Consider the following 21,074-nt stretch of genomic DNA (forward strand, 5'->3'; position numbering starts at 1 on the left):
GAATCATGAACATCATCAGCATTGCGCATGACAATAGTATATATAGATCACATGTCATGGAACCTTCCCATATTTGGAAAGTCATTCGGTCGGATTGGTCAAAAGTTCAGACCAACTCGAACAGGGGATACCATTACAAAGTTTGATCATATTTAGTGAGAAGAGGCAAGAAAATGAATATATTATGCAGAGTAATCAATAAGACTCCCTAATAAACTTCAAGCTGCCAATTACTCAGACTGTCGACAGTCCCTTGTACCTTTCTTTTCTATTACTGGTACAGTCTCTTGCATATGCAGGCGTCGGGGTTTGCTATAGTGTTGCACTGAAGGCGCGAGTCGGGAATGCTGAAGGCATGAGGCAGGCTTTGGCACTTGACTCAGCCCTGTCCTGTGTTACTGCTGCGAAGAAAATGCCAGATTGTCTAACACGTACTGAACAGTGAGGTTTAAACAGACATACTTCCTATGCATGCTCAATATTATCTTAAATCAACGTTTGGGTTTTCAATCGGTTGCTTTTAACTTACAAAAAGAAGAAACACTGACTTTATTCCTGTAAAATATCTAATAAGTGATTTCTTTGAAAATCAAAGAACTTCAACATATTTTCCAGTCACTCTTAAGAAAACACATACAGAATACAGCATTATGATGGAACAGAATTTAATTGTACGATAGAAAGAGTACAGGTCATTGTATAGTATCACTAGATTTACAAAAGCAGATTGACTTGACATCCACTTGCTGATCTAATGTACATGATCATCTGAAGGATTATGATGCCTTAGCATGAGATAAATACTTTCTGAAAATACTGTTTGCCTTTAAACATGTGAAGCACATCTGCTAGACTTTCCCTAAGTCTGTGGGCATATAAATATCAAAACAGAGTAAAATTGAAGGAATACACTTCAGCAGACTGTCACGTTGATGGTGAGGACAGGCGATCGCAAAATTGAAGGAATACACTTTGGCAGACTGTGATGAAAATGGTGGGGTAATGCAAAACCCAATGACAGTAACTACTCATACCCTTGAAAAAAGACAAGAGACTAATGGGCAAATCTACACATCTGCATAAATCTTCACAACTATGTTACAGAATGATGTTGTTTTGTACAGTAAGACTCTGAAGTACAGGAGAGTTTGTAGTAAAAAGAGCTATTTCTGTTTCAAAACGCATCATAGACCAAATGACCTGTATTAGGGTATACAGCTGATAAAAGTAATAAGTACTAAATCAAGTGGAGTAGTACATATTCAATGTTAGAGCATGATTTACACCCTGACCCCACCCCCCACCCCTACCCAAATCAGTTTGCAATACCACAGGTTTTACAGGTACTGGTTCAGAGGGCATAGCAATTGATATACCGTAGTGAATTTGAAAGTGCTGAACTTGCCATGACTATGAAATATTGGACCCACACTGATTAATTTCACAAATCTGGGAGTCTGACTTTTTTCAACTACGGGCCCCCTAACAATACATGGTTGTTATCATAAGGAAGACTTGGGCCTCGTTTTTGTCAGATGCATTGAAACTTTTTGAAAATTCCTCCCTAGTAATTCATTAGTGACATAGACACGCTAAAATCATTAGATATACACTGAAAAAGATGAGATGACAGAGATAGATGTCCAGTAATGTACAAATCTTGCGTATATTGTTATTTATAGTGTCACTTTTCACAATTCACTTTCCAGAATTATTCCACAGCCCAAGGCATACAATCAGAGATCCACACACACTGGCAAATGACAATAAAAGTTATCTGGGACTCTTATTTGATAAATGAGGTATTGCACATGGTTAACGCAGTATTTTTTCACATATGTTCACAGTCTCTTCAAGGTACTTGATATATACTTTATGAATCATTAAGAATATGTCTATAGAGAATTGTAAGAAATTTCATTCATGCAAGGAAAGCATGAGTATCTTCATCCTTGTATCCAAAGTCTGCAAGCAATCTGCAACACAGGCAAAAATATACAAATTAATATTTCTGTAAAATTATAAGCACTGTCTGTAGATGTACTAATCATTTGCCTGTATGTAATACAACTTTTCATTGACTTAAGGCTGTGCTGCATTCAAATTGATTTTGTACATGTATAATATATATCATTTAAAATACCAAAGCAACAAAATGTATGCAGTGTAAACATTAGTTGAGAAATGCTATGGTGTAAATTTTGAAATAAGATATGCTTGCACACTCACAAAGTCTTGAAAAAATCTGTCCTTCTCGGAAAAATATCCCTGCGGCACATGATCACGTGTCCATTCAAGACAGTAAAATGCTAAGCTTGGCTGACAATGGGTGTAGTTAATACTTACTGTATCGTAGTCTTTGTAAATGGTGTTGGTCCACAGACACAAACTAAACTCTGTGCATCAGGAGATGGTTTAGCTAGATGATTATCAAGAAGTTCTTTTCGTATTCTCCCTGTCGGCCCTTGCCAATCACCGGACGGTTCTGACAGAATGTAGGTACTCTCAAATCTATAACAAAGAAGGTGACATTGTTACTGAACTTGGCATGCACATTCAAAAACTGCTTTGGAATATAATGATCCATTTTCACATTACATAATTATCTCTCCACCCTGTAGGCATAGATAAGATGTAGGTTGACATTTTGTGGCCGTTTTACTTATTCTGGTGAATGCAAACTTTTTTCTATGATTAACAATGCTTTGTATGGCAAAAAACTGACTGAAAAAAAAGAGTTAAACTTCCCATACAGAAAACTTTCAATGGATTAGGGCCTGGAAAGGGACACATGTGAAGAAGGACACAAGAAATGACCTGCATATTGCAAGTTCATTGTTATCAGTTCTCAAGATCAATATTCATGTATTTCTGAAGTTTCAACGTGCCCCTCATGAATAATCGTGATCTCGATCAGTCAGGACAATTCAACTGTCATAAGGAACCAAAACATATATTCATTTTTCAAGAGTCATTTTCTCCATGGCCTTAAAACACCACGTTTCAACAGATATTATCAGTGAAATGTGTGTACAAAGCTATTCAGGGGAGCAGTACCTCTGATCTGCCTTGAGTTTCTCAAGCTGGTCCTGCCATAGAATGTCCTTTTCTGTTTTGTTGAAAAACATAAGTTGTACTTTCCTGTAAATTGACACATATAATGAGTAAGGCAACACAGATCAGTTTTATCTTAAGGTAGTACAAGCCTTGAAACGGAAACACTTAAAACTTTGTCTTAAACTTTCCTTTAGGAAACTTTCAATGATACTCGTACCAAATCAGAGGTCACCATGAAAATTTTGGTACCAGAAAGACTGATTATCTAACATTTACTGATATTTGAAATTCAAAATGGCTACTATTAATGTGTTAACTCTATGGTAAAAAATAAAATTTTGGATTTTCACAAAACTAAGGTGGTAAAAACTTTCCTCGGTGCAAGAGCATCAAAATGAGCCCACACATCAAGCAGTGAACTAGAAAAATATTGTAAAAATTTGAGAGTCAGAATAGCAATTTCCTAGGTGTGTTTGAACTTAAGGTAGAAAGCGCCTCAAGGACAGGTATTCAGACTCTCAAACTTTTACAATTATTTTCTGATATACCACTTCTGGGGGTTCATTTTAAAGCTCTTCATATAAGAAAATTTTTCATCAGCTTAGTTTTTCGAAAATCGAAATTTTTTTTTTTCTCCACAGAGTTTACACAGGGATGGCGGCCATTTTGAATTTTAAATATTGGTAAATCTTGGGTTATTTGTTTCTCTGCACGATGACCCCTGATTTTTATTTTTGATTTGGTAAGAGAATGGTCAAAAGTTTCATTGAGGAAAAATTTGAGCAAAAGTTTTTCACTTTCAAAGTGCATACTACCTTAAAGTTGTGTTGTCCATTGTTCATCCTCATTCCATAAACACATTAAGGTAATGTGCAAAACAAAAATAAATGTTGCTGATGTTTTTATCAAGGAAACCATAAACTTCTCTCACACATCATCAAGAGACATATCTCCAGTCACAATGCAAAATGTTATATCAAAGAAACTAATTACGCAACCTCTTATTTTAAAAATCTGTAACGGCTGCCACTTTCTGTATTCGTTTTACAGCCTGAAAAACACAACTTGTACACAATAAACCCAGAAACTCAACTAGTTCAAAATGAAACCATCCATCTACAACTGTGGCTGACTGATGAACTGTAGGTTTTAAGAGTTTTAATGTCTGTCCAAGGGGCAAACACTGCTTTTAACAAAGTCAATGGTATTTGGTTTTGTTTCCCTGAAACAGAACATCAGGACTTGTCTTCTTATTACGTGGTGTCTGTGAGAATGGGTTTGTGGAACTGGGTGTCAAATAAGGAACAAGGGGATGGGGCAAACTCTAATTATCTGATGATAAATGGATGATATTCACTTAAAATCTGTTCACTAAAACTGTTACTCTCTTCTTACCTGTTATCTTTTGATAACTGCAAACTGGAATGTATTAGCCTCACCATTGGTGTGAACCCTGTCCCAGCAGCCAATAGGAACAAGCGCTGACAAGCTTCTAATTTAGATATAAGGAAGCTACCATCTGGATCACTTATTGAAATTTTGTCACCTGGATATACAATTAATCAATAATCTAATTAATTACATGGCTAAAATTCATTGAATGAGTAACGTTAATCTAATTATATGACTACAATTAACCCTTTGAGGGCTGTAATTTTTCCAACCGAAATTTCAGCACAACATTTTACCAATTTTTATGAATTTTCTGTAATGTTTTTAATAATTTTGGATCAAATGGATATAACATTTCATTGGCTACAGTTTTTCACCAAAATTTTGGAGAAAATCTGAAAAAAAATTTGACAGGGGCACATTGTATAAAAGTGACAAAAATTGACTTTGGCGCTCAAAGGGTTAATTGACTGTTTCAACCTTGTGGGAATGTGTACTAACGAAAACAATGGGATAGAGAGATGTTTGTAGTGATTTAATTCAACGTGGCAATAACTCTGTACAATTGGACCTTTCTACCACATGGGGGCGCTCTTTTTACAGAATCAAGGATATCTTGAAACAAAGGTCTACTTTGGAATATACGTGCAAAGTGTCTTTGTTTCCGTCAGTTGCACATCAAAAACACAGACAGACAGAACAGTCTGATTTCAAAAGAGTTTTGAACAATTTGAGTGATATTTACATGCTGCACATTGTTCCACATCAGTTTTATAGAGACTGCCTTGTTAGCAAACAGAAGTGTACAAACAAATAAAATACTTTGCCCTATATCGCTTCAATATTTTTTTAATCGATGTAGGGTGTGCCTCTGGGACACATTTTTGGACTCTAAAACTTTTACAATACTTTTTGCTCTACCGCTTTAGTCAGGAAGCTTAATATTGAGTAAATAAAGATTTCGCCAGCTCATTTTTGTGAAAATCGAAACTTTAATTTAACCTCTCATTTTTCCTTTATATAGTACAGGGATGGCCACCATTTTGAATTTCAAGTGTCAGTAAATAGTACCAAATTTTGCATATTGCATGGGGACCCCTGATTTTTATTCTATATTTAGGAAGGCAAGTTTAAGCAAAAGTTTAAGTCTGTCAATTTTGAGGCACAAACTACCTTAGATGTCATATATGCGTTGTATATACTGTGTTGGTTCATGTGAAGTCATTGATGGAGTATTTTGACGTGTATTAGACTCAGAGGTCTCACCTCATGACATGACCAGATAATAACACACTTGTCTCGTCCCATGGTGGCCACCCTGTGCTGAGTTAGATATGTATTTTTCAATCTGACCCATTCAGTCTATTGATTCATTGAGGACTGTACAAACTATGTACACATCACCTGAACAAAACAGGGCTGTTCGCGGATACAGGTTTGTTACTGAACATAGCTGTTCACATGTGATCTCAGACACTGCTGCTTGAAATGCAGACACATTGTCTCAGTATTGCATGAGTGACTGTTGGTGCAGCTTGTAGTCTGAGCTGGTAATGTCTTTCAAAGTTCATTGTAACATTTGCTGTCACCTTAAAATATATATTCTTGTTGTTCTTGAATACACAATTTCTACAAAGGTAACCTAAATATGCAGACCAATATTTATTTTTGCATATTAATGAGAAGGTAATGTCATTCTCAAACAGCCCTATTCAAACACTTTAAATGAATTTGTGATTGTGACTCAGCTGTATATAGTACACCTTCTTTCAAAAATCTTTGTAGACTGCGGTCTCTAGAGTACTAGCAGAATAGATTTAGAATGTATATTAACATGTTACTGATCTAAGAAGTTGCATTAAGGAAGTATGTACCTTGAAAGTTAAAGACTTAAACTTTTGCTCAAACTTTCCTTTATGAATATTTCAGCCATTTTCTTACTAAGTCAAGAATAGAAATTGGGGTCACCATGCAAATTTTGGTACAAGAGAAACAAATAACCCAAGATATTTTAAATTCAAAATGGCTGCCATCCTTGTGTTTACTTTATGGAGAAAAAATAAAATTTTTGATTTTCGAAAAATTAAGCAAATGAAAAGCTTTCTTACACCAAGAGCTTTAACATGAACCCCTACAAGTGGTATATCAGAAAAGAATTGTACAAGTTTGAGAGACCAAATATCTGTCCAGGAGGCTTGAAGTCCCATATATTTTTTCACAAAGATTTTCACCTATCAACCATTGTGAAATGCAGACCACAGTCCAGTTTCCAATCCATCCCACTGGTATCAAGTAGATATTAGAAGGATGCTTCAAATGTAATCTATAAATGTTTCCTTTACCCTTTCACCACCATGGATCCACCCAAACCCATTGTGATCAGTGGTGAAGGGGATCCATTCACTTGGAATTTAGGGGTGAATAGCTTATAAGTAAGGTGTAATCTTACCTATATTTAGTTTATCTATAACCGGAGTCAATACCCCCGATTGGTAAATCTTGATCATCAAATAGAACAGTCTTCCATCTCTGATATCTTGGCTGACGTCATCAGTCAGGATAGAGGGCAGTACAACAGTGTAAGGTCTTACAATTTCTGTGTCTGGGAAAAAACAAAGAAATATGAAAATTCATCCAGCAATATCTCACTGTCAAAATATTCATAAACCGACAACAATGTGTATTATGATAGTATTTATGAATTTATTACTCCTTACACTTTCCCTTGTACACATCTTGTTTTTAGCTTTTTTCAAGAATATATTGAGTCAAATGTCTTCTATTTGTGTTGGTGCAAACCTAAAAACTGTAATTTTGATATTTCCTTTAGCCTTTCTTTTGCATCATTTTTACACTGGTCCTCCCCAAAATCAGGGAATTATACTGCTAGTTAACCCTCTGAGTGATAAAGTAAATTTTGGTCACCTTTGTAAAATATACCCTAGTCAAATTTTTCCAAGTTTTTACCAAAATTTTGATAAAAAAATGTAGCCGATGAATTTGATGTTAATTTTCTCCAAAATTTTCAAAACAATTTCACAAAGTCCATAAACATTGGCAAAATGTTGCATTTAAATTTTGGTGGGAAAAATTACTGCATTCAGAAGGTTAATGAAAAGGCACACAGGTGGCAAACAAACTTCTTGCGTGAAATGGCTTTAACAAAACATGTCAAATGGTCAAATGGGTAAAATTTAAACCACTGTAAAACTAGGGACAAAGACTCTGGGATCATGCTGAAAGTGTCAGCTTTATGGATACTTTCATCCCTCTTTCTTAGTGGAAAGGTCCATGATGTCCTGTGAAAACAACTGGACTATACCACAATCTTCACTGCAAAAAGTGACAAACCCTATCACTCCTACATCAGCCAGGTTGCAGAACTTAGAATTCCAATAGGCAGAACTTAGAATTCCAATCGGCAGAAGTGAACACGAAACTATGCATGTAGAAGAAATTAGAAATATGCATATATGCCATGATTGCATAGTCTTGCTCCGAGGTGATTCCATTTTTGCCTTGTATTCAAATCAAGTAGCCTATCAAATATAGGCGTGTCCATGAAAGACAAGCTTACCACAAACTGTAGCTTTGACAAAGACATGATATCCGACTGGAACACACAGCCTGGTCCCTTGAGGTACTTCAAAACACAACAGCTGTGTATCATGGCTTACTGCGTCTCTCTGCTTTAGCACACACTGCCGATACTTCATTTCTGTATACACAACAATCAAAACAAAGAAAAATTTCTCAAGATTTGATCATGCCATCTTGAATTTTCAAAACATTAATAGTCACTTGAACTTTTAAATACTGAAATGTTTTTTGAAACGTACTTGACATGAATGCACACAAATTGAATAGAAATGCTCCAATAAGTACCAGTAGTGCACATCAATTTGACAAAAAACTATGCCAGTGTAATTCTGCTAACAAAACACTACGCAGAGTTTCTTATTGAAGCTTGTTCAATGTGTTACCATTGGCTTCATCAGCAAGCAGGCTGGAAAAATTACTGGTGAGTAACTTTCTTTTCATCTTTCTGGACATATCTGGTCATATCTACCTCACATTTTAAAGCAAAGCTGATAAATTTCAAAAACACAAATATTTCCAAATCAGAGTCTCATGCTACGCTTATGAAAACTTGAATCTTACAAAACATCAGGCCAACACAGTTGTGTTTGAAATGCTAGATATGATGCAAAATGTACAAAACATCACCCCCATTAAGTAGTACTACATGTTTTTTTTTACAATTTGTGAACAGCTCACCAAAGAAATGGCTTAAACTCACCTCTGTTGGCAATTTTCTGGAAAGTACTATGGTCTGTCATGGGTTCACCAATACTCGTCCATTGTTTCCCTGGATTACATTTCTGTAAAGTTACTTCAACTTTGCCGGAAGTACCACTGACTTTGACTACAAAGCAAAGATAATTATTCTACTACAGAAAATGACAATTATATTTACTTTTGGTGAGACCCTCTTGACGTTTCTTGCGTACACATTAATGGTTATTATTATGGTTGCCAGAAGTTGCTTTGGACTACTCTATACAACAACCTTGCCAATGAGGGCGCTGTACTTCTTCTTATAAAACTGATGTAAGATATACATTGAACTCAAAAATGACTTGACTGAAAACAGCTAGGTCATTCCGGCAAGAAGCGTTCAGCTGTCAGTAATTTTACCTTCATAATCTGATTGGAGGCTATCTTCTAACTCTGAAAGCAAAAGAAAGAGACCATTTTTATCCAAGATGTCAACATTTTATCATCAGCATACATGTAGATCAGTAAATACAAAATACAGACAACAACAAGCATGCTGTAATGTAAAAGTGAGCATCTACGAAGAAATATTTTGATATTTTTATTAATTCAATTTTTATTATATTGGTCGACCGCCTGAGACTTCATGACTCACTCAGGTGGCAAAATCATATTTAAGGTACCAAGAATTGATCTCTGTACCCTGGTTACTATGTGCAGGGGTAAAACAAAATTATTTAGTCTTTTCAACCTTAACCCCTAGTAACTATGACATGATGGAAATATTTATATCACAGCTAAGTGCAAAGAGTTAAAACAGTAGAATGGAGCTAACCATTGCACTGGTGTCATGCGCTCGTCATACCTACCCCAATGTAGTTTTAAGCTGTGATCTTCAATAAAAGCCACAATTTGAAAATCCTTATCTGTCTTGTCGATTAAAATCCTATCATCTGTCATGTTCTGTGATAAAAGTAAAAAAAAAAATCATCAATCAATAACATTTTCTTCAAAACTATTTTGGTAGAGTGTACTGAAAATGACACCAATTTTGAATTTTGTAAACTCAGGATTCTGGGTGCCATAGAAAGATTTTGCCAATGGCCTTCCGTACCTGCTTTCTGACCTGAATAGTTCTTTATATTAAAATTCAAGAGGCAACTGAAGGTTACATAGGTGTGGTAGAAAACTGATTACCACAAGAAAAATGTAAAACTCTCTGTGAACTTGCTTGTGAAATTTTAGGTTTCATAAAAAATTGTGTACTTATGATGTTTGTTATATCAGGGCTGATTCCAAGTGAAATCACAGTTCAATCATTTACCCTTTAAGCGCCAAGAAATTTTGTCGCCTTTATCACATGTACACCAGTTAATATTTTCCTAATTTTTGATAAAGTTTTGATAAAAATCTGAAGCCAATGAAATGTGATGTTCATTTGGTCCAAAATTATGAAAAAATGACATAAACATTGATAAAATTGGTAAAATGTTGCACCAAAATTTTTGGCAGGAAAAATTACAATGACCAAAGATAAGACAGAATGTGCCTCGGGGACAGATATTCAGACCCTCAAACTTTTACAACATATTTTCGGTTTACCACTTGTGGGGGCTCATTTTGCAGCTCATGGAGTAACCAAAGTTTTCATTGGCTATTTAAGTGTAAAATCGATAATTTTACTTTTCCCTATACATGTACAATTATAACAGGGCTGGCGGTCGTTTTGAAATTCAAGCGTCCATAAATATCAAGTAATTTGTTTCTCTAGTATCAAATTTTGCACAGTGATCCCTTATTTTTATTCTTGAATTCAAAAGAGAATGGTTTAAAGTTTCCTTGTGGAAAACTTGAGCAAAAGTTTTAGTCTTTCAATTCCAAGGCATGAACTACCTTATGTGCAAAATTAAGAAAACTTTTTGACAAAACTGTCAGGCATAACTCTTACAGAAACTGCGAAATCAGTACTATTTTACCACCGATGTTCTGGTTGAAACTACGGGAATAACAATCACATATCTAAGGAACCAATCAATTGCTGTCATAGATCTGATCATAAGCTGTCATAATAAATACTGGTGGAGCAAGAAAATGTTCATACAAAATTCCTTACAGTATAGTAGCAGACAAGAACCAGATATGAACTGAAAATGCTCACGTGTTTCATTATATATTGCATTTATGTGCAAGTTTGAACCTTTGCTACATGCTTTGCTACATTTAAAGTGTTATGATCAACACAATGAATTTCACCACAGATCAATTTTAAAGGTCATTAAGTATTCAAATATGTAATTAGCTGAAATAAAAATAACTAATTTCTTTGAGTACTGTCATTGTATCACAATATAGCATGTGTAATTACCTTTGGTCAAGTCCTTCAAGCTCTATATGCCAAACCGTGAAAGCTTGTTAGCTATTTATGAAAATTATGAATTAGCTGACATGAAAATGCAAAATGACTTTCAATACTGTTATAACCTGGTATAATGATCAATGTACACAGCATGTTTCGCCAAATTTTATCAAGTAAATGCCAGTATATATCCCTAATTTGGAAGGTTCATTAAATATGCTATTGGGAATTGGCTGAAAAAAATGTCAAATGACTTTCAATAATCTTGTATCATAGTATCTTTAATGTACATAGCAAGTTTTGCCAACTTTGGTCAAGTCAAACAGATAAATATCGCTAATAAATGCGGGATATCGGACCGCAGGCGGGCGAAGATTGCATTATAAGCGCGCCAACCCAAACTCACTGCATGGACATCACATTTACGAAATCGAAGTCCAAAGTTAACTACGTCATTGTTAGAATAAGAGAGGTTTTCCATCACACAGGAGCATAACACCACAAATTTTGCACAGATGGCGTTGCACTGGCATTGAAAAAGGGTGCATGGGAGCATGGGAACGCGGGCAGTTTCCCTCGCTATGGGTAGGAAATGCATTGAGCAAGACACACTTCCGGGTTCGCAAAAAAACGAGGATCCCATTTACGGGGCGCTCAAATATAACTATTTGCTGTGATACATAGCAGAGGCGTATATGTTTGTGATGCTGAGAATAACATCAGTAAATAAATGACGGGTTTTAAAAGTTGACGTTTTTTGCGATGAAACAGACTTCTGAAGGTAGCTCGCTTGGGGAACACGTCATCCGGCCGCTGTCCGCTTTGACCCCAGTAATTCACACTGGTTTTGGTCGGCCCCAGGTACCCAAGTCACTTCGACCCGTCACACTTTTGCCTACATGTCCACGGAGACGATTCAACATGTTCCACAACAAAGCCAAGACAAAAATTGAAAATATCAATAAAATGGCTTCACAAAGGCTGAAATACACGATACTCGATGAAGTATGAAGTTTATGAAATGAAATCAAAATTGACAACACAAGTGTTTGTCTTGGGTAATACCACTTGAAGTTGTTTTTTCCATACAGAGCAGTATTTGTCAGTGAAAAATTAATCTTTGCAATACAATTTTTTTGCGATGAGCTGGAAATTTGATTAATATCGAGTTAATGTACATAAATATTCCGTTATTTACGGGACACGTTTATTTTCTCGATCCGCTATCTGCGGACTACGTGCTGAAGTACATTGACTGTTCATGTCAACGATCGTTACTCCCTCTGCAGAGTTTCTGTATCCCGTTCAACAACGCTGTACCTCGATCACACGATAGTGACGCTATGTAGCTGTGCAGTATTGAAACTTATCATAAAATGGCCACCTCGTCTAACAGTAACACGTATTGTCGGGATTATCGTACGGAAAAAAGACTGCAAAAGTAAGACTTATGAATCTTCATCAGAATTGAACACATCATGATTGTACACGAGTATCAACCGTGAATGCACGTTGAGCTCGGCAGTTACACAAGCATGGTACGCTACATGCATAGCCCTACGAGTATGGCGACAGTGTCCGGCTTTGGCTACGCCGCCTACCGGAGGTGGGAGGCGGCGTAGCCAAGCCGGACACTCTCGTCATACTCGTAGGGCTAGCTACATGCACTGCCGCGATGCCGATCGTATGCATTCCAAGGCCTATCCCGGAATTTGTTTCGCAAACAACCTCAAAGGAGAGCAAACATACTTCTATGGACAGGACGAACACGTTTCTTGGCGAAGCAAATTCAAAACAGTGCAGAAGTACATGAAGTAGGTCATGGCCTTGGACTCTGTGCACGAACCTGATTGGACACTTCAATACCTTTGACCCAAAGTTATTATTCATCAGCACTTCCATGCCATGAGGCTAGGTAGAGAACGTATGTACTCATTTCTGGCGATCGAGCAGCGAGGGAAACAATCAATTACCAAGGATAAAGCTAATTTGCTAAACGATATTTTATCTTGAATAGTGAGTTGAATGAGTAATAAAATATCATATTTTAATGTTCAATACGAGGTTGAAACACGGAGGGACCGTGGTTGAAACCAGTGCTATCCAGCTGTAGCCAACCTGGACAAGCACATTTCACAGCGCCCTCAAACAGTCGATTGTTTTCACTTGTCATACGCGGCGTAACAGAAAAATTAAAACTTTCATAACTTCATTAATATCCAAGCCACGCCCACCAAAACCTTTTCAGTTCTAGCCATTTGAATTCTGAAGATGTCTACCAAATTTGACTGAAATACGTTCAGCCGTTTTTGAGAAAATGGACCAACAGACAGACAGACAGACACACAGACAGACAGACATCGCTGCGACATATGCTCACGTGTTCACACGTGAGCAAACCAGATATGAACTGAAAATGCCCACGTGTTTCATTATATATTGCAGTTATATGCAAACTGAACCCTTGCCACATTTCTGCAACTTCATTGAAAGTGTTATGATCAACATAACGAATAATATTCACCACAGATTAATTCTAAATCCAAATATATATCCCCAATCAGGAAAGTTCATTAAAATATGCAAATAAGGAATTGATTGAAATGTTCTCATTAAATATGCAAATTAGGAATAGGCTGAAGTAAAAATGTTAAATGACTTTTAATAATCTCGTATCATAGTATCTTTAATGTACAAAACAATTTGTCAGCTTTGGTCTGGTCAAGACAGGTAAATATCCTTAATTAGGAAAGTTCATTAAATTTGCAAATAAGGTATTGGCTAAAGTAAACCAGATATGAACTGAAAATGCTCACGTGTTTCATTATATATTGCATTTATGTGCAAGTTTGAACCTTTGCTACATGCTTTGCTACATTTAAAGAGTTATGATCAACACAATGAATTTCACCACAGATCAAATCTAAAGGTCATTAAGTATTCAAATATGTAATTAGCTGAAATAAAAATAATTAATTTCTTTGAGTACTGTCATTGTATCACAATATAGCATGTGTAATTACCTTTGGTCAAGTCCTTCAAGCTCAATATGCCAAACCGTGAAAGCTTGTTAGCTATTTATGCAAATTATGAATTAGCTGACATGAAAATGCAAAATGACTTTCAATACTGTTATAACCTGGTATAATGATCAATGTACACAGCATGTTTCGCCAAATTTTATCAAGTAAATGCCAGTCGGCATTTTCACAATTGAGTGTACCAACTTTTGTTCTTGAGTGTTACGGAAAAAATTCTAAAAAACTATTTTACAGTATATATTTACTCTTGTATAGCTTTTTGAGTAAGATTTTCTGAGCAAATCAAAGCAAAATTACAAAAATCGGACCATGTTTGGCAAAGATATGGCATTTTTTGTGGTGTGAAAATGGTCGAATTTGACTGTTACGAAGGTACACTGCATTTTTCAACTTTAAGAAAATGCTGTTTCCATAATGTAAACTCTAGTAAAGGCACATGTTTTTTCTTTCTGTGTGGTCTTAAGGATGTCTAATACAAGTAGTAAGTAACGCCATGGTATGCTATTCACCAGTTGATTAATACCATTAATAAATCCAAAAATAGCCCATCGTTACGGATTTTTCGTTTTTCATTATGGACAATTAACCCAGTGTATAACTTGGTTCTAATCTATAGTTATTTTGTAAAATGTTGTTAAAATCCATTGCCGGTATCTGTTAAGTACTGTAATAAACTCTACTGTCATAAGCATCCATTCGTTTCTTTCAAGAATTTGCCAAAGACTTAGCCTAAATTTTCCGGAAATTTATGTAGTGTCCGTACCCCACCATTTAATTCGACACCTATATTAGGCTTTCAGCAAACAAAGATAAAATACATATTGTAGTACTTGGTATAGATGAATGATATATGCATTCATCTTAGACAATCACCATTTAAAAAAATATAATGAATTATAGGCCAAATGTAGTGTCCGTACCCCCATGTAGTGTCCGTACCCCTTTTCCAGTGGATTGCACTGATTTGGATTTTACTGAAGTAAAAGGTTTGATATACCCCCCCAAGTACACTGCTGAGTGGTTCAATTATAATGTAACCATGTATAATCAGTGTAAAGTCAAACACTAAAATGTAATTTCAATTGACAGATGGATTCAATAAGGTAATTTGGGGGTCAACACAACATACAGTACGTTTTTGTACAGGAATTTTGCCCTGGATAAAAAATAGTGCCAATGACACAGTAGCTACAATATACATGGATGGTATGGAAGATGTACATAGTATACTACCAGATATAGTGAGTGCACAGGTCCTATTCTAATGGCAGAAGAAATGTTTAATTTCGGCTCATACTTACTGACACCCCCAAACCCCACTCCTATATACCGGTACACAGATATTAATCAATAGCCAACATAGAAAACTGCCATCAGGGCCTATACTTTAGTTTCTTTGCTGTCTGTCTCTGACATAAGGTGGACTCTTATACAATCAGGCGATTGGATAAAAAGTCTTGAAACGTCAATGTTCATTAGACAAGGGGTTCCTGAGATGATCATTCATTAAATATGCCAAATAGCAATAACTTGATGCTGCTCAATGCCTTTCAGTAAGTCTCTATATGAACAACATGTACCAGTATAGTAAATGTAATTAAATGTGATGCATTACTTTTTGAGGCTTGAGCTCACATTATCTACAACAGCAACATAGCAGTCAGTTAGCTAAAACCCCTCAAAATAGACATTTCAACAACTGGCCTAGCATCTGAAATAACTGTGCTGTGATATTTAAGAGAAATCAGAGGATATGTTTGAATCAGCTTTTGGCAAAACCATAATGAATACAATAGCATTAGTGATAAAAATGATTCTTGCATAAATACAAAAAATAGCGTTGCTCGCATAAAAAAAAACAAAGTACATGTTCCAGTTTCCTGTTTTTCACTTGCGAACAAAAAGTGCTATTTGTATTTGCAAAAGGTTTTAATTTTCAATGTTTAGACAGTAGTCCGTTTTAATGACCAATTTTCAATTTTGAAGATCAACAGTAAAAATTTGGTGGCCCAAACTTGAAATGTTTGAATATCAAATTAAAGTAATACACAGACAGAGTCGGAATATAAGGTGCAATACACACCCCACTAAACTGATAAGAATGAAACTACCAACAGCTTCAATGATATTAAATGTTGGACGTCAGTCCAAAAAAATTCAATTATTTCCCAGTTGTGTGAGTAGTATGTGTGACTCAAAATGTGAATATTTGGTTTCAGATAAAATTTATAACTATAATTTTACAATTATTGTAAGCAAATGTATTTGAAGTCAACATGATTGTCCACAAAAGCTGAAAGTTGTGATCAAAAGCAGAAAAACACCGGTCATTTGTTCAATGATCCATGATAATTTCGCAACTTGGAAGGAACAAATTTTATATAGTGTCAGGGAGTTAGGTAGTCAAATTTGTTGTTTATTCTATTTGTGTTGTGCAGTGACCTGACATCATCCTAAATTGCTCATGTTCTTAATCATGTTTATGAGTTGCACTGCGCTACCTTCCATACTGTGATGATTTACTTAATCAACCAATGGCCTGTCAACTGTCTGTATGTTTATATAAAACAATGATTGGACTAAGACAGATACTACTGTATGTTCACATTCACAAAATTTAGGTCAGACCTGGACAAGGTAACAATAATCCTCTGTGGAAAAATTTTGGTTCACCTTCACATTTTACAGGACCTGCCTAGTTTTGCCAAAAGAAATTAATCTAACTGCTAAATGACATTTGAACTGCAGAGACATATCCAGTATGGTTCATGAACTTTATGAGACAGAATTGGACTTGCAGATTGTACAGAAATGCATGTAACCAGTGCGCAGTGTTTCTGATGTCTTTGTTAACTAATGCCTTTCTTTCAAGTAATGTTAATCAGATGATGTGGTCCCACTTGTGGAGCAAAACCTGGTGGGAAGATATTGTGTTGAGAACATGGAATGATAAAGACTGGAGCGAAAACTTTAGGTTCAGTTGGGCATCATCTGGGTCCAGACATGACCCCAATTTTGAGGCAGTACTGGATTCCCCTATTGCCCAGCCAAAACTAGACCGATTCTGGCCTGACCTAGAGTGTCCATATTGACAATATTGAGTTGACTCAAAACCTGGGCTGGCCCAGGGCTGACATAAACTACTCAATGTAAAAATGACATGTACTGGAGTCTGTATTCACAGTAGAGTGCATCTTGCCACATGGCATTCTTGTGGATACAAATCTCTTATCAGTGTTTGGGTATCCCTCAACGAAATATTAGCTAAAGCTGATCCACTATATTATATCATAAATAACCTCAGATTTGTTTTCTTGGTCAACTTTCACTACAAACTGATACCAAATATGACTACATTGTTTTCACAGTTTACAAAACTGTCTTAAAAGATATCTGGGGTTGGTATAGGTTATTTAAGGTCGCAGACTAAAGATTAGCTCCAAAAATACAAAATACTGCCATGGTCCCCCCCCCCCCAAGTTTGAAGAAATAAGTTGGCTTAGTTTGTGTCTTGTGACTCATATACCAAATTACAAAGCTATGAGACAAGCAGTTTTTTAGAAGATTTTTTAACGAAAATTTGCAAAAATTGCCTCCAAAACACAAATTTATTATTTTTCCTGAAGCCAGTAAGTATATCCTAAGTCATCTGTATACCAGATATCAAATCTTATGCGATAGATGAGAATATATGAATTGATTGTTCAGTGAATCCGGTGAATCAGTTGTGTGTTGGGTTGGTTTCCTTCACTTGACTTATAAGATAAAACAATTTTGTTTCTCTACACATGACATTGACAAGAGACACTTCATCTCATGAAGAGTAAATTTCATTATTTCAAGTACTAAAATGACATATTTCTACATCAAGCAATTTGTTGATAAAATGTTATCTTGACAGGTCCACTGATACAACTGTTATGTTGTAACTTGACCTTTTTCAAAATTATTGATCTGTCTTTAAAAACAGTTGTCTTTTCTTCCAGTAGCATGTCATATTGACCAGTATTTGGCTTGTCAACACACATGTACAAGCATTGCCATTTTTGTTCAATGAATTTTAGTTCAGACTTAACTTTATTAAAAACAATTTTAATGCATGTTGTTTAGTGTCCGTACCCCACCCCACAAACTAGTTAATACAACTATTAATCAGTGAGTAGGGTTAATATTAGAAATTTTATAGCTTGATGATTTTACTGTTTTATCAAAAAACTTAAAAGTTTTCAATTTGTTCTTATTGTTGATGCAAAATTTATATTTGAGTGTTGTTCTCTGAATAACATTAAATCATGAACCATAAATACAGTTTAATAATATCTTCAATTAATTACACTGTGGTGAAAAGTTTACAGGATAAGGCAAAATGGAAAGAAAACCATGTTTCTTCATCAATTAATCAGCTATTATTTCTACACTAAATGTAAATGATCATCTTCAGTACAGGTTTGCTTTGGGCTAGTGTTGTAGTGTCCGTACCCCTTGTACATACTTTATGAAATATTTTGATGAGTCTTTCCAACATGGACTAACATATGAAAGAATGCAATATATCATAGCTATGCAAGCTGCCCCAATTATCATTTTAAGTTTTGGGATTCACTGTGGAAGATTATTAAGCAATAATTGAAATGTGTTCGATGTTCTTTCAAAAGTAAAGTGTTTCGTTTGTTTTGCTTTGAAGAACAACATTGTATACACTCGGTGGAATTCAAAGATTCTCTACAAAAGTCATTTTATGATGTAAGGCTAACTGTATTGATTTGCATTTGGTAAAAGTATTGTATATTCTCCCCTAAATTTTGAAATGGTGCAAAATCTTTTCTTAATTTTCTAAATTGTGTAGTGTCCGTACACCATGTAAGGGTACGATAAAGAAGGCCTGTTTATTTTGGAACTAAGACAGTTTGTGCGAAACCATTTCTGCACTATATATGTGGCATATGTACCTAAGAAGTCCTGGTAAGGTATTCACATTAAAACAATGAGGTTGAAATTTGGCCATTTTTGACCCCTACTTTGTACGCTCAATTGTGAAAATGCCGAGTATATATCCCTAATTTGGAAGGTTCATTAAATATGCATATTGGGAATTGGCTGAAAAAAATGTCAAATGACTTTCAATAATCTTGTATCATAGTATCTTTAATGTACATAGCAAGTTTTGCCAACTTTGGTCAAGTCAAAACAGATAAATATCGCTAATAAATGCGGGATATCGGACCGCAGGCGGGCGAAGATTGCATTATAAGCGCGCCAACCCAACTCACTGCATGGACATCACATTTACGAAATCGAAGTCCAAAGTCAACTACGTCATTGTTAGAATAAGAGAGGTTTTCCATCACACGGGAGCATACCACAACAAATTTTGCACAGATGGCGTTGCACTGGCATTGAAAAAGGGTGCATGGGAGCATGGGAACGCGGGCAGTTTCCCTCGCTATGGGTAGGAAATGCATTGAGCAAGACACACTTCCGGGTTCGCAAAAAAACGAGGATCCCATTTACGGGGCGCTCAAATATAACTATTTGCTGTGATACATAGCAGAGGCGTATATGTTTGTGATGCTGAGAATAACATCAGTAAATAAATGACGGGTTTTAAAAGTTGACGTTTTTTGCGATGAAACAGACTTCTGAAGGTAGCTCGCTTGGGGAACACGTCATCCCGGCCGCTGTCCGCTTTGACCCCAGTAATTCACACTGGTTTTGGTCGGCCCCAGGTACCCAAGTCACTTCGACCCCGTCACACTTTTGCCTACATGTCCACGGACACGATTCAACATATTCCACAACAAAGCCAAGACAAAAATTGAAAATATCAATAAAATGGCTTCACAAAGGCTGAAATACACGATACTCGATGAAGTATGAAGTTTATGAAATGAAATCAAAATTGACAACACAAGTGTTTGTCTCGGGTAATACCACTTGAGGTTGAACTATTCTACAGACTGTTTTTTCCATACAGTGCAGTATTTGTCAGTGACAAATTAATCTTTGCAATACATTTTTTTGCGATGAGCTGGAAATTTGATTAATATCGAGTTAATGTACATAAATATTCCGTTATTTACTGGGACACGTTTATTTTCTCGATCCGCTATCTGCGGACTACGTGCTGAAGTACATTGACTGTTCATGTCAACGATCGTTTCTTTCTCCTCTCTGCAGAGTTTCTGTATCCCGTTCAACAATGCTGTACCTCGATCACACGATAGTGACGCTATGTAGCTGTGCAGTATTGAATCATAAAATGGCACCTCGTCTAACAGTAACACGTATTGTCGGGATTATCGTACGGAAAAAAGACTGCAAAAGTAAGACTTATGAATCTTCATCAGAATTGAACACATCATCATGATTGTACACGAGTATCAACCGTGAATGCACGTTGAGCTCGGCAGTTACACAAGCATGGTACGCTACATGCGTAGCCCTACGAGTATGGCGACAGTGTCCGGCTTTGGCTACGCCGGGGGCTACGCCGCCTGCCGGAGGTGGGAGGCGGCGTAGCCAAAGCCGGACACTCTCGCCATACTCGTAGGGCTAGCTACATGCACTGCCGCGATGCCGATCGTATGCATTCCAAGGCCTATCCCGGAATTTGTTTCACAAACAACCTCAAAGGAGAGCAAACATACTTCTATGGACAATGACGAATACGTTTCTTGGCGAAGCAAAATCAAAACAGTGCAGAAGTACATGAAGTAGGTCATGGCCTTGGACTCTGTGCACGAACCTGATTGGACACTTCAATACCTTTGACCCAAAGTAATATTATTCATCAGCACTTCCATGCCATGAGGCTAGGTAGAGAACGTATTAGCCCTGCGTACGATGCTGTGTGTTCCGCTACAGCTAATAATAGCCCCGCTCACCACAGCCCTGCAAAGACCCGTACGTAGAGTTGGTGACTTCAAATCCATTTTTGGACTTGACGTAAA

General features: G+C 36.3%; 1 protein-coding gene across 1 annotated transcript in view; it reads right to left on the reverse strand.

The window, feature by feature from the left end:
• Positions 1–648: 648 nt before the first annotated feature.
• Positions 649–21,074, reverse strand: part of LOC139133401 (cytochrome b5 reductase 4-like) — a 43,367-nt gene continuing 22,941 nt past the window's right edge. The window contains exons 8-16 of the mRNA XM_070699968.1: positions 9,597–9,690; positions 9,148–9,180; positions 8,750–8,875; positions 8,027–8,167; positions 6,899–7,051; positions 4,453–4,603; positions 3,058–3,141; positions 2,347–2,511; positions 649–1,976 (exon numbers count right to left, since the gene is read on the reverse strand). Of these exons, the coding sequence (XP_070556069.1) occupies positions 1,922–1,976; positions 2,347–2,511; positions 3,058–3,141; positions 4,453–4,603; positions 6,899–7,051; positions 8,027–8,167; positions 8,750–8,875; positions 9,148–9,180; positions 9,597–9,690 (1,002 nt within the window). The 3' untranslated portion in view covers positions 649–1,921. The remainder of the gene's footprint in view (positions 1,977–2,346; positions 2,512–3,057; positions 3,142–4,452; positions 4,604–6,898; positions 7,052–8,026; positions 8,168–8,749; positions 8,876–9,147; positions 9,181–9,596; positions 9,691–21,074) is intronic.

The sequence above is a fragment of the Ptychodera flava genome, chromosome 5, assembly GCF_041260155.1.
Source record: "Ptychodera flava strain L36383 chromosome 5, AS_Pfla_20210202, whole genome shotgun sequence".
Classification (NCBI taxonomy): domain Eukaryota; kingdom Metazoa; phylum Hemichordata; class Enteropneusta; family Ptychoderidae; genus Ptychodera; species Ptychodera flava.